Here is a 17,484-nt window from a genome sequence, read left to right as displayed (position 1 = left end):
AATATGCTAATTAGACCGAATAGACCAGACGTCTTCTGGATATCCTTCTGGACAAAGCCACGGTGGTGGGGCCGAGGCAGAGGCAGATAGGGGCGATCAGGCCAGCAGGGGAGAGCAGTTAGGGATGATCAGGCCAGCAGGGGAGAACAGTTAGGGGGATCAGGCTGGCAGGGGAGAGCAGTTAGGGCATCAGGCAGGCAGGCAGGCAAGCAGGCAGAGGTGGTCAGGGGCGATCAGGCAGGCAGGCAGAGGCGATTAGGGGCGATCAGGCAGGCAGAGGAGCAGTTAGGGCCATCAGGCAGGCAGGAGAGTGGTTAGGGGCGATTAGGCAAGCAGGCAGAGTGGTTAGGGGCTATCAGGCAGGCAGGCAGGTGAGTGGTTAGGAGCCAGTGGTCCTGGATTTCGAGAGGGATGTCCGATGGCCGGTTTAGGCCTGATCCTGGCTGTCAGACATCCCCCGAGGGGTCCCGGATTGGAGAGGATGCAGGCTGGGCTGAGGGACCCCCCGCCTTGCACAAATTTCATGCACCGGGCCTCTAGTGTAAGAATAATAAAACATATGAATCAGAAGGTATTAAAGGTACTGCATTTTGAGTACATCTCACACCCTGTGAGATCCAAACCATGTTGGGCAAACTCCAGACTTTGACTAAAAGCATTTGTAGGTGTCTCTGTACCTTATTATCTCATTCTTCAGTATAAAAGACACTCCATGCTTCAGAGCAATAGAAGTAAAAAGGTACAAATACTGGGTGAGGAGTGATTATGTATTTAGTGGAGAGAGCAAATTCATGACTTTGCAGGCTTCTAGTAAATTTGGGGGTGAGAGGGGAAACTTGTTGAGCTAATCTTCTGATCACTCTATGAAGGCTGTTTTACCCAGGGTGGGAAACTCAAACATTTCTGAGTAAATAAGGGAAAGGACAGATGATTCAATAAAGAAATAAGTGATGGTGGTGCAAGTAAGTCTCGATGACACGTGTAGCACCTGCCATGATCTAGTCCATTTTAAATGCCACTGCTACGCTCACCTCTGATCTGGCCGGAACCGGGCGTCTGTTGGTGGGAGGAGGTCTTTCAGGACAGGATCTAACTCGTTGAGCTCAATAGCAAACCTTGTGAAGCCATAGTAGAGCTCATAGTTGGTTGGCAAGGAACCTGGAATGAGGCCAACGAACCATCGTGAGAGCCAAAGAGGTTCAAGACACTTGCAGAAGCACTTAATCCTGGTGTTTAACTAATACCCAGACCATTAGCAAATTTGTAGTCATAAACAGTAGATGATAAATTTTTTCAGGTTATATTTAGTCAGATGGGAAACTTTATGTTGATGATCAGAACTGATAGGTTCATATACTTAATAGACTCTAGCCTTTAAAATAAAACTTTGCACACATACAGTAGTCTTCACTGGGTAAACTACACCATAATTTTTCTCTCAAATATTCAGCTAGGTAACTAAATGCCAGGATGATGAGCTATGAACATTGAGATTTCACCAGAAACACTTTACTTCCTTTTAGAAAAGAAAAAAATGCACATCTAAATTAATATTTATTGATACTTTTAAACTAAACTCAAAGGCAGAATCTTTGTATGTGTTGCTCGTTGATGGATTCCACACGTCCAGAGCAAAGCCTGCTGCACAGTCAGTACTCAATAAATCACTGCAGAACGAACTGGCCACTCCACATGCAGGAAATTGATGTACACATGGAGGTCACTTAGGAAACTAACAACTAACATTAAAGTTAGGGCTTAACTGACAACATTGTGATGAAAATGTTTGTCAGATGGGACTTGTTCCATTTATACTTGATATTCAATGACGCGCTAGTGTATTATCAGAACTTGATTCATTAAATGTCAACATATGGCAGCTTTTTGCAGCTCAAGTAAAAAGATAACTTATTCTAGTAAGTTATTAAATTTGTGAATTATAGACGTTTACAGGCTATCCTTTGCTTTATGAAAACAGAATAAATACCAGGAATAAGGATTTGAGTTTGTGTATTTCATTTAACTAAACTCTTGACTAAACGTACTTACCATTTGAAATGGAGGCATTTAGCGTGATTTTACACCCGGGAAGACCACTTGTCAGATGTGCCTAAATTTTATAACTCATTATCAAATATTGGGACTTATATGATTTACATGTTAAATATAAATAGAACTACATTTGCCGTAGCATCTAGGTTTTTAACCTCATTATTAAAGAAAACATAAGGTAGACCCCATGGAATGATTGACTTTCCCTCCCTCTGTCACTTCTCTCAGGCGCCTTCTGAGGCTGGACACTCCTGTGGGTCTCACCTGGTCTCCAGACGCACTTTGCAGATGGGGCCACGCCGCAGTAGAGCCCCTCGTGCCATTTCCCAAACAGCCGGTGCACCACCTTCCCCTCCTGGTCCATCACAACCCCCTGGACTTCATTCACATTAGAATTCCAATAATTCACCTGGAAAAACCAAACCCAATGAAAACACCGGATTTCCTCAACAACACCAATCCCTGTAATTCCCACGTGGAAGATTTTCTTAACCTTGAAGTGTCTTATTTAAACCACTTCCAGAACTCCAGCTCCAGATGTTTTGTAAGGAAGGGTGGCTTTCCTCATTTCTAAGTCTCCACTCCACGCTATCGCTCGGCAGAGAAGGCTCAAGAAGGCCCAACTTCTCTCTCAACCACACACTAATTTATAGGCTAGTAATTTCTCCCTCAGATCCTCCTGTCTTGAATTGTCCTTTTGCTCATGGATTTGAATGATTTTCAACTGGTAATGCTATGGAAGTAGTTTGTGGAATATTTTTCACGTCTCTGTAAATGGCTAAATTTTACCATAAGGACCCTGCTCTGGCTTTCTCCCAGCCAAGCTCCTCCCCAAAAGGTGTGAAGTCAGTGGGATTTACCCCGCCAGATCCCATGGCCTTCGCTCTAGATCCGGCCCCAAGTATGGAGAGCCCCACACTTTGCTGTCCGATTGGCTCCAAGCCTATCCACAGCCTGCACAAGCCTTTGCTTTGGAGTCACCCACAGAAGGGCAGACCAACCTCCAGTGTGTGAATCTGTAGGCCTGAGGTGGCTGTTTGAGGGGGTGGGGACAGAGCGAAGATGTGGGGCAGGATCACCTATGTGTGTGTGAGGCCTGCAGTGCAGGACGGAGCTGCTGGTGGGGGCAAGTGGGGAGGAGCCTGGGCCAGGACTGGCTCTCTGTACTGCCAGGCCTCTAGCTCGAGTTCCGAAGCATTGGACCTGGCCTGGCAGGCTTTTCTATGAAAGGTATATATTTGTCAGGATAAAAAAATAGAAGATGTTTTATTTGACAGGTTGTAGGTTTGATTTACATATTCCAAATATTTACCCATATGGCATAGGGATTTCATTTGGATTCTTGTCCTGAGCTTTGCATATATCAGGGCAGACCTAAACCAAAGTTTCTCATAGCCTACCAAACTGAATGCATACATTTACTGTCATCACTCATTCAGAGCAAATAACCATCCTGGCTCTTCAGTTCTGAGCCACCTAATAAACCTATTTAAAAAGAGGAAAAAAAAGAAAAACATGTTAAACTAAAATAAATGTATTCCATTAAAATGAACACGACCAGAAGAGAAAATTTTGAGTATTAAGGCTCCAATTATGTTACCTGTGTCTAGAATGAGATCGGAACTAGAAGAGATGAAGAGGGTGGGTGGAGTTTCTGGACCCTGATGGATTCGGTAGCACCCCTAAACAGCACAGTGATGACCTCATGTGCCACGTCTGAGCAGGGACCAGGGAAAATGGTGCTCTGTAGGAACCTCCATCCCTGACATCCTTTTTTGTTTGTTAATCCTCACTTGAGGATATTTTTCTTTAAAAAAATATTTTTATGGGTTTTAGAGAGGAAGGGAGAGATAGAAACATCAATGATGAGAGAGAGAGAAACACTGATCGGCTGCTGCGTTTTTTAGCTCTATATCCTCCATTTCTGTCATGTTTTTTTGTCTCCGCATTTTTTATGCTTTCTTGGTGCACCCTCTAGTGGTCTTTGTGCGCAGTCTTGTTCTAGTTAAGCCTTGATTGTTGTAGTTAAAACTAGAGGGATTTGACCACCAGGCCGACTCTTCCCACTGATTTTTAAAAAATATATATTTTATTGATTTTTTACAGAGAGGAAGGGAGAGGGATAGAGAGTTAGAAACATCGATCAGCTGCCTCCTGCACACCCGCCCCCCCCATTGGGTATGTGCCCGCAACCAAGGTACATGCCCTTGACTAGAATCAAACCCAGGACCCTTGAGTCCACAGGCCGACGCTCTATCCACTGAGCCAAACCAGTTAGGGATTTCCCACTGATTTTTAGAGAGAGTGGAAGGGAGGTAGAGAGACAGGGAGAGAGAAACATCAATGTGAGAGAAACATATCCATTGGTTGCCGCCTGTGCACGCCCTGACCAGGGCCTGGGATCGAGCCTGCAACTGAGGTACGTGCCCTTGACCGGGGTTGAACCCAGGACCCTTCTGTCTATCTACTGAGCCAAACCGGCTAGGGCCCAGACATCTTCTCTTGTTAGTAAAGGTAATTTTTTTTTCGTGAACTTATCTGTATTATAATAGTGGCAGAGTTGGGTAAGCTTATAGTGACTGGAAGCTATCATCTATATGCATTCTCAGAAAAAGACAACTGCAGTATAATTAGGTCCCTAAAATAGATCACTTGAACATGTTGTAATCAAGCAGGAATAAAAATAGGAATATAAACCAGAGAACTTGTTATAGGCAAAAATAGGAATAGAAATAGAAACCAGAAGACTTATTAAAGGCAAGAAGTGTTTTCTGGAATTTTCCTGAATGAACTTCTGATGGGTTGCTAAGAAAGAAATTCTTTAAGAAGAATTTTTTTTTTTCTGTTTTGAGATGGTGCCTTTTTGGGCCTCCACACACTTAGAAGTCTGCACGCCTTGAGGAATGCCGTCAGTTGGTTTTGGTTCTGCTTTCCTATGCTAAGAAAGAAATTCTTTAAGAAGAATTTTTTTTTTCTGTTTTGAGATGATGCCTTTTTGGGCCTCCACACACTCAGAAGTCTGCATGCCTTGAGGAATGCCGTCAGTTAGTTTTGGTTCAGCTTTCCTACCTGAAATGTTCTTAAGTATCAATGATACGGGACAGACTTGAGGCTGTTGAAGGTAATTGGTTTATTTCCTCCTTAGAGGAAGAATATCATGTTATTTTTTCTTTACTGTTAAAGTCATTATTTACCTTGACAAATGTGAGTTTGCAAATGCAAACACTGCTTTTGGTATTCCTGATGGTCACTTCTCCATAATGCTCTATCCACCTCCTCCCACTGAGAATGTTGTGTATGCACGTGGTGACTTTATTCCACACATAGCAATCTCCATACCTAGCAAAGAATACAACAAGGATTAAAAAACAATGAAAGCCACACACATATATTACTATTTTTACTAATGAGAATATTCTTTGGCCAAAGCTCCCTTTTCCCTCATTTTCTTTTCATTTCTTTGTTGAAAGTTTCTATGTGTTCAAGGACATTTACGACATGATTCGTTCATTTAAGGAACAAGTCAGTGCTTTTTATGGGCCAGGTGCTAACTACGAAGGTGAACAGGGCCAGTTTCTTGCTCTCCTGGAGCCAACAGTATGATGGGGTAGATGGATGTGCCAACAAATACTTACAATAAGATATGATGAGGAAGTAACATGAGAGCACAGAAGGGGGAGACCGTAGTCCTTAGATCTGCCTGTAATGTGGGCTGAGTGTCAAGAAAGACTTGCTAGAGGAGGCTGGGAAAAAGCATCAGAAGTCAGAAGAGCACGGCACACGGGGGCACTGGGAGTGGTGTGCTACAGTGAGCGTGTGTGGTGGGAGGCCAGGTAGAAAGGTGTAGTGGGCAGAGCAGGGAAACCCTCAAGACCCACCCATGCATCTGATTTAGCCTGCAGGCAATGGGCCACTGTGGAAGGATTCCAGGGAACAGAGAGGCAGACAGGGCATGCATTTAAGAAAGATTACTCTGAGGACATTGTTTCCTTTTCTAAGTTAACACCAAAGTTGCGAATGATTCTTCGGGAAAAGACTGATGTGCATAATAACTAAGGCAGCATGAATGTAATGCAAACCCCAGGGAGTAAGGTTACAGATTTTCTGCTAAGGAACAAGGTGACATAGCTTCAAGTCACATTTGCATGTTATGTATATTTATTAATAAAATGTTACTTCAAAATTAAAAAATGCTTTAAGTTTCTAAAAAATATATGAATTGGTATGATGTAGGAACTATATACCACTGGGAAAATTCTTTCTTCCTCATGAGTTTGCAAATATTGACAGTTTATTTTGTGGTCCTGGGAATTCCTCTTTCTCCACCTTCCTCCATATCCAGTCCATCTTCAAATAGACAAAAACCAAACCAAACCAACAAACTGAAGACAGAAACAAAACTAATTAAGCCTTTGGCTTCAATGAAAACTTCAACTAATTTGAAAAGATTTAAAGGCTATAGTCTTTGGAAAACAGCCATATAAGAATTTTATCACTCTTCCTTAATAAAATAACTTAGAAATTAAAAATAGTCCCTGAATCTAAGATTAACTCAAAATGAAATCGTAAGTTTTATAAGAAGAAATGGGTCAAAATGAGACTCTTTCATATAAAATGCAAACCCAGTGACTGGGACAGGTAGGTACCTGGTATTGACTGATGACTGGGGGACGTGAAGAAATAAATAGGAAGCTTAATGCACATGCTAAAGTTCTTGCTTGCTTTTGTGGGAGAACATTCTCAGCACTCTGGTAAAACTAACAGATGCTTTGGCCATACAGGGACACAAACACCCATTTCTGATTTTGAAAAGCAGGTAAGAGACCAAAAGGACGAAGAGAGAAACCTACTTTGGAAGCATGACATTCAGCGTTCCCACAGGCAGGATTTCCATCGACTTCCCCCAGAACTTGTTCTTCCACCTGATATCTATGACACAGGCAGAGGACAAGAAATATATACTCTACGTCTAATGATTTATTCTATAAAAACTAAAGTTTGTATTACACTTTACATTTCACAAAGAGCTTTTGTAATTACAATTGATTCTATATTGTTGATTTAACATAACAAATGCCCAAGGATGGCCCAAAGTGAAAAAAATTAACTGTGAACCAAAAAAACCTACTATTTATATTTCTTCGTAACACATGTTTCATATTTGTTTACAACTAACAAAACTGGGGAAAGCCTGGGATAATACATGTGTGTATGTGTGCACATTCACATACACATACGTATGTATACTTTGCTATGCCTTACTGTCTGGGTAAATGTTATAAGTTTTAACTAGATAGTGGAAATAGTTTATATAGAGACAAGTGAGTTTATAGCAAAATTAATGGCAGTATGGATTTACATACACATTTATTTAAAGAGTTATATGATTTGGGAGACCAGTACAAAAATAAAATCTCTAAATACAGATAGATAAGGTTATGAGAAAGTGAGATTAACTTAATGAATATGTTCCTACACTGGGTGAGATATGACTCCAGGGCCCAGCACTTTATCTCACGTGAAGCTTTATGTTTGACTTGTGGAAACTCAGGTTTACCTGTGCATTCATAATAACCACCTGGTCCCATTCTGATGAACTAAGGGAGCTTAGTGCTGACCCCACCAAATTTCTGACTCTATGTTATGACCAAGAAATGATTTCTTTTCTTATTTTGCAATAAAGCGCAGTTACAGTGCTCTATCATTCTGCATGTTTTCAGGTTGAGGAAGTGTGGATGTATGAGAAGCAAATGAAGCATCCTTCTGAACATAAACTATTTATACTTAATATTATGTATTCTTGCTAAAGGGATTTTGAAACATTTTATTTTAGGCAAGTTTGTGACATTCTGATTGGACAACGGGCATTGGTTCAATAGACTCCAATCCAAACACCTCAATGACTTAAAGACCAGAAATCAGTGCAATATTTACATACTTAGTAGACTGTCACCACAGATGATGTGCCACAGAGTCTTCCTTTAGGACTAAGATGTATTTGTACACCCTCAGGAAGCAAGAAGATAGCAGATAAAATCTTCATGCTTAAAATAGAGACAATGAGGCATAATGAGGTAAAGTGATAGCCCCGAGCTGGCACAGTCAGCTGGGAGCTCTGCTGATCCATAGGGCTTGCTTCCTAAACAACCTCATCTCCTAGATAACATGGTTTAATATTTCAAACAGGAAATCTAATTTCTTGAACTGAACTCTGCATCAATTACGAACATTCTCCAAGTTCCAAAGGTAGCAATGTAAGCTGAGTTCCAGTTTTGGAGACCAGAAACTGTCCCATAGGACAATCAGTTGGGTTTTTAAGTTGTAATTGAAAAACAAACCTTGCCAAAACACAAAATTCTTGGATTCACAGTGACAGGCAGAAATGGGTGGATGATGGCTAACCTGGTAATTAAAAACAAAACAGAAAGTTTTGACATCAGTGTTAAAACTTCAATAAACAACAACTTTTTTTTAAACAACGTATATTGGCTTCTGCCAAATAAAAACTACTCCGCTCATCCATCTCTATTAATGAATTTTTCTCAAAAGATACAAGTAAATTATTGAATCTTGAACTTTTAAGACTTCTGTGTTTAAACACAGAGAACTTATATATATTTATAGGGGGCAATTATATAAATAAATTGAGTTGTCCATTAGTATCGTAACCCACCCCAAACAGAGGTTTACAAAATATTTTCATCATCAAACTGCCCAGCTACCTACACAGAAGCCTCCTTGATGCAGTGGGACTTACCTGTTCTGAGAAAAAGCGGAATCCCTTGTCCTCTCTAATGCATTCATAAGTCTCCCCAAGGACAGGGTTGAATGGCTTACTTCCTGCTCTGAAATAGGTAGAGCAATATCCTGAAACTGCAAATGCAGCAATAAGAACCTGTTAAAACATTTAAGAAAGGAAAATAATATAGGAGAGACTACTTCCAGGTCTGTTTGTCCCTTATTCCTCTAGATTTTACAACCCCCGTCACTGGGTGCTGACTGCACGGCATTTGCATTTTCTATTATTTACGCAGACCCTTCATACACTCATGGGGGAAAACAAGGTTAAACGCCTCTCATGGGAACCAGCAGGCAATGAAGCCCAAGTATTTTTCATTCATCTGTCCACCCAATTTCCTGAGTATCACAAGTTCAAAGTTTCTGAAACCCCGTTTACAGGTGATGCTGTCTGCACAATCTTAGTGCCACGTGCACAAGGGTTGTGGCTGTTGGTGCTTTTCTGAGGGCAGGTCAAGTGTTTGACAGTCATGCGGAACAGAGGCCAGGGCAAAGCACAAACAGGAGGTTCCATCCTCAGAGCCAAGTTCCCGAACAAAAAGGCTCTCTTGGCATTCGGGAAAAGTTAACAAAGCGAGGCTCGCTCGGCATGCCTTCAACCCGTAGGAAGAGTGATTTTTACATCCTAACTTTAGAAACACTCGGAACCAAGCTTAAGTCACAGAGTGTGTATCTTCTAGTGGACTTATGCAAATGGACCAATTCCTCTCTTACCTATGCAGTGAGAATGTTATGCAGAAACCAACTGTGCCATCACAATGAATTCTGCCTTAGCCCAGGCCCGGGGTTGACAAATGCCCGCAGAGCTTGGCTCTGTTATTTATTACCATGCGCTCATAGGGGTCGTCAGTTTCCGAAGCCTTGTCCAGAAGCTCGCTGTACTCCATCTCCTCGCAGAGATGCTGCAGGGTGTTGAGCGGTTCGTTTAGCTCCACAGGCATAGACACTTTAGATAGGTCTTTACCAATGTTGTTCCTCAAGATGTTCCACAGGTTAATGTTACTGGTGTCAGGACAGGGAGCTGGCAGGCACGTTCGGCGTCCATTCCGGAAGGCCCCTCCTGTAAGCTCCCCATTCAAGACTGAAATCGGGAGATGAGAATCATGATGAAAGATACTTTGCTTTTCATAAAACCCGGGAGGGAAATAACCCTTTCAAATAATTCTGACTGGGATACATTTCTCAAGCCTTTTATTATACTCCCTCAAGAACGAATGGAGCCCTAGTCGGCTTGGCTCAGTGGATAGAGCATCAGCCTGCGGACCGATGGGTCCCGGGTTCGATTCCGGCCAAGGGCACATGCCTGGGTTGCGGGCTTGATCCCCAGTAGGGGGTGTGCAGGAGGCAGCCGATCAGTGATTCTCTCTCATCACTGATGTTTCTATCTCTCTCTCTCCTTCTCCCTTCCTCTCTGAAATCAATAAAGAAATATATTTTTAAAAAAAAGAACGAATGGAATTATTTCAATACAAGGTTGCTAATAAAAGCAAAAAATATTAGTGTACAGTTTTTCAAACAGGGTGTTAACTATACTAAAATATTCAAGAAAAAAAGTCAAAATTTTAAAAGTTAAATATATTTAATAATAAGAAGGACTCAATTTTTGGTTTAAGCAAGAAATAAAACCTTTTCAAAATCATTTACCTAACAGATTTTAGAACCATTTACCTCAACAGATTATACAAATACAAAATCTATCAAACTATCAACTATAAAAGGAACAATTAATTTGGGAGGGAGTGATTGTTCACTGGAACACCAGCCTTGTAATTTGGCATGAAGAGAGAAGAACCTGCAAGCTGAAAGGATGCATACTTTGCCGAGAAATGTTGTCTGCAACACTGGTGTTGTCTTCCGATATATTATCACTCACATCACTGATGTAAGACTCATCATCTGAAGCCTAGAGAAGGAAAAAAATATAAAAAGGATCAGGATTCTTGTTCAGTATTGAAAGTTCAGAAAATCAAACAATTAAACACAAGATGTTGCTCAAATTAAAAGCAGAGGTCATAGTGGGAAATGCATTTGACATATGTGCAGTGAACACTTTAGGGTCTTCCATGAATATAGAATGGCTCAAAATAAGTAGCTCCCTGTCTTAGCTGGGGTGGGAGGCTAGTACACAGCCAGAAATATTTCAGTACAATGCAACAAGAATATACAAAAAAGGAGGCCCTATGACTCTCCCTCAAGTCTATGAGCCAGTGATTTTTAGAGAGAAAGGAAGAGGAAGAGAGAGAGAGAGAGAGAAACATTGATGTGAGAAACATCAATTGGTTGTCTCCCATATATGCCTTGACCAGGGAATCGAATTCACAACCTAGGCTTGTGCCCTGACTGGGAATCGAACCCCAACCTTTTGGTTAATGGGACAATGCTCCAACCCACTGAGTAACTCGGCCAAGGCGACACCACCACCTTGCTTGGACTTGTGCAATAACCTGTTTCATATCTTCTTCATTTCTGCATTGCCATTGTCTATCCAAGGGCAATCGGCCTCCCAGTTGAGTATGCCCCAGAACTTTGAAATAGAAATAAGGTCTCTTTCTAAGAGATAAGCTGTAATCATCAGATGATGGGTCAGAGCCCAGATAATGTAATGTCCAGTTTGACTGTAATTTGATTGAAGAAGGATGAAGAACTGGTCAGCAATGGGAACTCAGAAAAAGAAGAGTCAGAAAAGAAAATGCTGGTAGCATGTCTCCAGAATGGTGGTCCCTGGGGCATCGAGACTGGATCACAGACACAAATAACCCATCCATGTGGCAGCGTATCCCTCCTTATTAAGGAGATGGAAGGTTGAAGCTATTATATCCTGGCCCTCCTGGCCTCTAGTTTACTCAACTCACTTCTCCTGCTTCCAGTCTTTCCTTGCTCACCAAACAACCTCCTGACTACAATTAGGCTTCCCATGCAGATTTGCCTACAGGGAAAGAGACGCTAATCAGCAAGCCTGATTATTTTGTCTATCTGATAGCATTAATTATCACTATGAATAATTAAACAAGTACTCAGTTGTGAATGGGAGTCTGTGAATCTGGTAATGCATGATTAGGGACCTGGGAGGCAGGTGCATATCAAATTTAGTGCCTGATATAAGATTTCTACTTTACCTTTCCTCCATTATAAAAGTGATATATGTGCTCATTATTTCTTTCTCTTTTCCACTCATTTATATTTCTAAAATCACTGGTAATTACAAATATCCAAAAACAACTACTACTAATTGTCAGAATGTTTTCTTCCAAACTATAATCTATGCATATAAAAATAGCATTTAGCAACTATTTTGTTTCTTTTTTTTGGGGTCAAAATGCAGTACAGATTTGCAATCTCAAATGATAATATTGCTAATCAACTATGTGGGAAAACTTTTGGCTGCTTCTCCCATGCCAAAATAATAATAATAATAATAATAAAAATAAAGCCTACTTGACTAAATTTCAGTAAAAGAATACATTTCTGAAACCTGACTAAATAAGAGATTCCTTGTTGCCACAACCTTGCCAAGACGCATGGGCATGAAAACAATCCAATAAAGCTTTTATGATAGTCACTGGTAACCTCCCCAGACCATAATTACCCAACTAAATATGCTAGACATTATCCTTCTCAGTTCAAATTCACGTCTCTGGTTAAGATATCTTTATACATAATATCCTATATAATAAAAGCCTAATATGCTAAGTGTCCGACCATTCATTCGACCGTTTGACCAGTCACTATGATGTGCACTGACCACCAGGGGGGAGATGTGCTGACTGGTAGGGTAGCTTGCTCCTGGGGTCCAGCCGATTGGAACTGGGCAAGATGGGCTGGACACACCCTGGAGCCCTCCTGCGGTCCCTCCCTGGCCCTGATTATGCACCAGTGGGGTCCCTCAGCCTGGCCTGCACCCTCTCACAATCCGGGACCCCTAGCGGGATGTCGGAATGTCGGTTTCGGCCTGATCCTGCAGGCCAAGCTGAGGGACCCCACCAGTGCACGAATCTGTGCACTGGCCCTCTAGTGTTATATAATACATGTACAAGCATGAATGATGACTCAAATTCTTTCATTCTTTCTACAATGATTAGCTAGTCTCTTTCTATATAATACTCTATATAATCAACTATTTGGTTACTCTAAAATATAAATCATACAAGAAAATTAGAATAAGTGCTTGATTCTTTCCCTTTATGCATCAAATTTAAGAGTCATAAGTTGATGTTCAGAAGCATTAAGTGCTCAGTAAATAGGAACCAACATAGTTTTCATGCTTTTGCCTTTGTTACAACTTGGATATCTTACAATGATGTTAAAAAAAGTCTCAGAATCTCACTTTCTTTAACACAAACTCACAGTTGGGGCTGACACCCCAAAGAACCTTACCTCATTCTCTGATGAGCTTGCAGAGAGGAGCACCTCTTGGGCATCAAAGAACTCAGAGACAGATTCTGACATGGAGAGGCGGCTCTCATTTGCTACTTGCTGTGACAGAGGGAGACTGACATGGATTTGCTCGCCAGGCTACAGAAGAGAGAAGCATATGGTGCAATCATTATTGGTACAAAGACTAGCTATTTGTTCAAATTAGACCATGATGTGCTACCCAGATTTCTAGAGAATTTCACACCATATGTTAAAAGAGTGATGACCACAAGTAATTTTCACTTGCAACTCAGAAATGACTGCATAAATGTTCTTTCAATATGTCTAAAGAATCTAAAAGGCATAGTTGAAAGGTGCTGATACCATGACTTGATTTCAAATTTATGCCTAATATTAAGTGGACTTTAACAAACTGGGTCCCTATCAATACACCAAACTGACTGTAGTAATGAGTTCATTCTCATATACTTATGTCTGTCATTACTAGCTATATTCCAACTAGTATACTAAACCTCAAAAAGTATTTGAAGAAATACTACAAATATTCTAAGAAAACAATCTACAAGACTAATTTTTAAAACAGAATATACAAAAGTCATTTTGCAAGGAAACATGACTAGAGTATTAAACCTTATTTCAAACTGTATTTTTCATTCAGTCAGTGATAAATATAATTCTCAACAAAGATATTTAAGTTTCCATTAAAATATGTGTAAGAGAACTGTAATATATACATTCTACATATGTACATTCTAGTAAACATTTCAGGTTTAAAAAGATTCAAACTGAGACTGCTAACTAATATTTAAATGATAGAGTTTTAGAAATACTTCTAGATTATTTCTGGGCAGCTGAGTGAGCATTAGTGTCATCAGAGACCATGGGTACCAGGCAGGTGGGCAACTTCAGAGAAGCTGCCTTGAGATGACATTTCTCAAGGAGTTAAGATGGGAGAACTGCTGCACTTGTAGATTTCTAGTAAAAATGTTTTTGGCACAAATATGACCTTCATATTAGGTAAAACTCTCACCTTGTTGTATGTAGGACTATATCTAAAGGTCTAATATCACTGTTGCAAAGTGTTAATTCTCATGCGATAAAACAATAATTTTAAAAAGTGTTAAAAAATAATTACATACTTAAGTTTAGCCAAAATACTGAATGTTCTCCTATCCTCTTACCATTTCTTCAAAAATTCTTCTGAAAAAATGGAATAAGAGCACCTACCTCAGAGGGTTATTGGGAGTGTCAAATGAGATAACACATGTAAAGGGGTTAGCACAACGCCCAGCACATAATAAGCATTCACTCAACACACATTAGCTATTAATTATCATCATCAGCAGCAATAGCAGCACCATTCGTATTATCTTAGAAAGGTCAGACGACTACTTAGATAGGACTTTAAAAACAAACTTTAAGAAAATATTCATTTAGCAATTTCTCAGCTAAACATTAAAAAAAACAAACATTGCATGAGCCATTTCATAATATGAACATTTCAAATGAAGACTGAGACAGATACAGAAAATTCACCAGATGGAGTAGACATAAACTAAATATTCAGTGGCATCCGGTGAACGTAGGAATAGATAAAAATAGACCCTGATCACCAAGAATGTCAAGCTCATGTACATCCTTCCCTCCAAAGAATACTGAACTGCCAGCAACACAAATATTTATGCAGGGAATGATGTTAATAGTGAAAGAACTGTATAAAAATAAACAAAATATGCAGTAGATTTAGATGCTATAAAATAAGTACTCCACATCTATTAAAATTGAGCCTTACCTCATCAGGGCTAGGAATAATATTTACACTGACAACCTGATCACAAATAATAGATTCTGAGTGTATTCTGCTCAACCGACTCCTTAGTTCAGCATTCTGGTTGAGTGCCTTAAAACAACAAAAACCGCACATGTAATTTCAAGTTAATAAGCAAGCATAGTACAGAACAAGCACACAGGTACATTTTAGACAACAAAGACTATGATGTCTTTAGCTGTAACTTTTGGAAAAATCATAAGCCTGATCCTACTGGTAAAAAGGAAACAAATGGCTCAGAATTAAGAGATTCATTTTGTGTCATATAAGACTACTACTCAGTAGGTTAGAGGGTTGAAAGAGGTCATGGATTTCATAAAAATGATTCATGGAATTTTCTCTCCCTTAGGTCAGGCCCATTACACCCAAGCCCATCTACCACCACATATATATTACATTTTAGACCTTGGGATTAAAGCTATTAATTCTTTCAAATTTTTTTGTTCTAGTCTCTAAAGTTTGAAAGCCAGATTGTTACCTTAAAAATTATTTGGAAATGAAATGAACAATGAATTGGCTTTATATTTTAGAGAATAATTTTTCAATTTGGTGAAAGAAAATAGTTGTATTTTCATTTTCCAGGAGCACGTAATTAGTACATATGACAATGCAGCAGAACTAACTCAAGTGCAACCAAAAGGTGCCTTCACTGAACAGCAGAGACATGGACAAGCATAATGAAGAACAGAACACAGAAAGGCAACTAACTGCACGTTATCTGCATCACATTACTTTCAGCACCAGTAAAACACGGCCTGGAAAGCAGCTCCACACAGCACGGCTCCCTACAGGAGCCCGTGGACAAAGGTGCATGCAGATCGATGCAGGGGAGCATCCTCCATATACATGAGAGATGTAGCTAACCAGAGTCACATCGAGTTTCCAGGACAAGGCCCAGTGAATACAATAAACCAATATACAAATGTCATATAATTATAAGTCGGTGCCTATTAAAACACCCAGGGTAAAGTATAGTGGCTAATGTCACATCTGCATGGTGCAGTGCATAGTCCTTGAGCATGGAGCACAGAATGGTCTCTGTTCTCTCCCTTCAATCCAGCTTCTGTTTATTGAGAAGAAAATTGTTCACTCACAGCTTTTGGCTTTTATATAAAGTCTTTAGAACTGGTCAGTAAAATATAACACATTTGGTCTGGTGGACAGTCAAGTATTGATGGATTAAAGGTGGATATAGTCATTACATTTGCAGGTAGGAGGAAGTATGTGTCCAGTTTTAATAAATAAACCACGTGCTTCAAGGGAAGAATTCTAATGTCTACATTCTGCAAAAGTGCTCAGGATCATTTTTCTTTTTTTAAAATATTTTTATTAATTTCAGAGAGGAAGGGAGGAGAGAGATAGAAACATCAATGATGAGAGAGAATCATTGATTGGCTGCCTCCTGCATGCCCCCAACTGGGGATTGAACCCGCAACCCAGGCATGTGCCCTTGACTGGAATCGAATCTGGGACCTTTCAGTCCGCAGGCCCACGTTCTATCCACTGAGTCAAACCAGCTAAGGCAGGGTCATTTTTCTTGGAACAAAATCTCACTTAGCATTTAAAGAAAAAATACTGCATTATTCCTATCCACTGCCACTACTACACACGTGCTTATTTGTTCTTTCATTATTACTCTGTTCAAAGTATATATTGAAAGTTGTCTTAATTACTGAAATAATTGGAACCTTATTACTCTGTTCAAAGTATATATTGAAAGTTGTCTTAATTACTGAAATAATTGGAACCAGATGTATTTTGCTGTTTTGGACATTGAAGGCCTTGTGGTAGGTTGTTTGATGGTTTTATTTGCAGAATCACAGTCTTGATTTCAGGGTTTCATACAAACCTCAACTAATAGTTCCTCCAAAGTGACTACTTTCTGTTACCAGTGGAACAGAGTTCATGAAACAACCCCACAAAAACTCAAGGGCAAGGTTAAGTAATGGTTTTTCTTAGGGTGGGAGTTTTAAACACAGGTCTGCCATTTATAAGAAACATTTTGTAGAATTGTTTGCTCTGGATATTTAAAAAAGTGAAATTCTCATTTAAGCTCTCATCTTGTCCAATATTCACTGAACGTGATTCTGCCTACAGATATGCATGAAGGCACACAAGATAACCTCTAGTCATTAATACCCATAAGGAATGAGCTAATATTTTTAAAGGAATATTTTATTAATAATATATATGCAGTGGTAGAAAAAAGTTTCACACAGCACAAAGATGCATGGAAATAAATATACTGTTCCAACTCTGACAACCCCAATGGCGGAAAGTGTGAGCATACAACTGAGCATGCAACAGCCCACTTCTGTGCATCTTCCCCGGAAGCTCCTCCTTTTGCCTCGATCGTATGGACTGTTCTTTCTTTTTTTTAAATTATTTTTTTATTTTTTTTATTGCTTAAAGTATTACAAAGAGTATTACAT

At 39.9% G+C, this 17,484-nt stretch overlaps 1 protein-coding gene across 10 annotated transcripts in view; it reads right to left on the bottom strand.

The window, feature by feature from the left end:
- Window positions 1–17,484, bottom strand: part of OSBPL6 (oxysterol binding protein-like 6) — a 173,492-nt gene that overhangs the window by 3,172 nt on the left and 152,836 nt on the right. For all 10 annotated transcript variants that reach the window (XM_005857627.2, XM_014546283.1, XM_014546308.1 and 7 more), the window contains 10 exons: window positions 15,017–15,124; window positions 13,225–13,362; window positions 10,666–10,753; window positions 9,678–9,931; window positions 8,810–8,947; window positions 8,391–8,454; window positions 6,903–6,981; window positions 5,247–5,391; window positions 2,317–2,461; window positions 1,032–1,158 (listed from right to left, as the gene is read on the bottom strand). In XM_005857627.2, the coding sequence (XP_005857689.1) occupies window positions 1,032–1,158; window positions 2,317–2,461; window positions 5,247–5,391; window positions 6,903–6,981; window positions 8,391–8,454; window positions 8,810–8,947; window positions 9,678–9,931; window positions 10,666–10,753; window positions 13,225–13,362; window positions 15,017–15,124 (1,286 nt within the window). The remainder of the gene's footprint in view (window positions 1–1,031; window positions 1,159–2,316; window positions 2,462–5,246; window positions 5,392–6,902; window positions 6,982–8,390; window positions 8,455–8,809; window positions 8,948–9,677; window positions 9,932–10,665; window positions 10,754–13,224; window positions 13,363–15,016; window positions 15,125–17,484) is intronic.

The sequence above is a fragment of the Myotis brandtii genome, unplaced genomic scaffold (assembly GCF_000412655.1).
Source record: "Myotis brandtii unplaced genomic scaffold, ASM41265v1 scaffold112, whole genome shotgun sequence".
Taxonomy (NCBI): domain Eukaryota; kingdom Metazoa; phylum Chordata; class Mammalia; order Chiroptera; family Vespertilionidae; genus Myotis; species Myotis brandtii.
The sequence above is the reverse complement of the archived record's forward strand: the minus strand, read 5'-3'. Positions and strand labels throughout refer to the sequence as shown.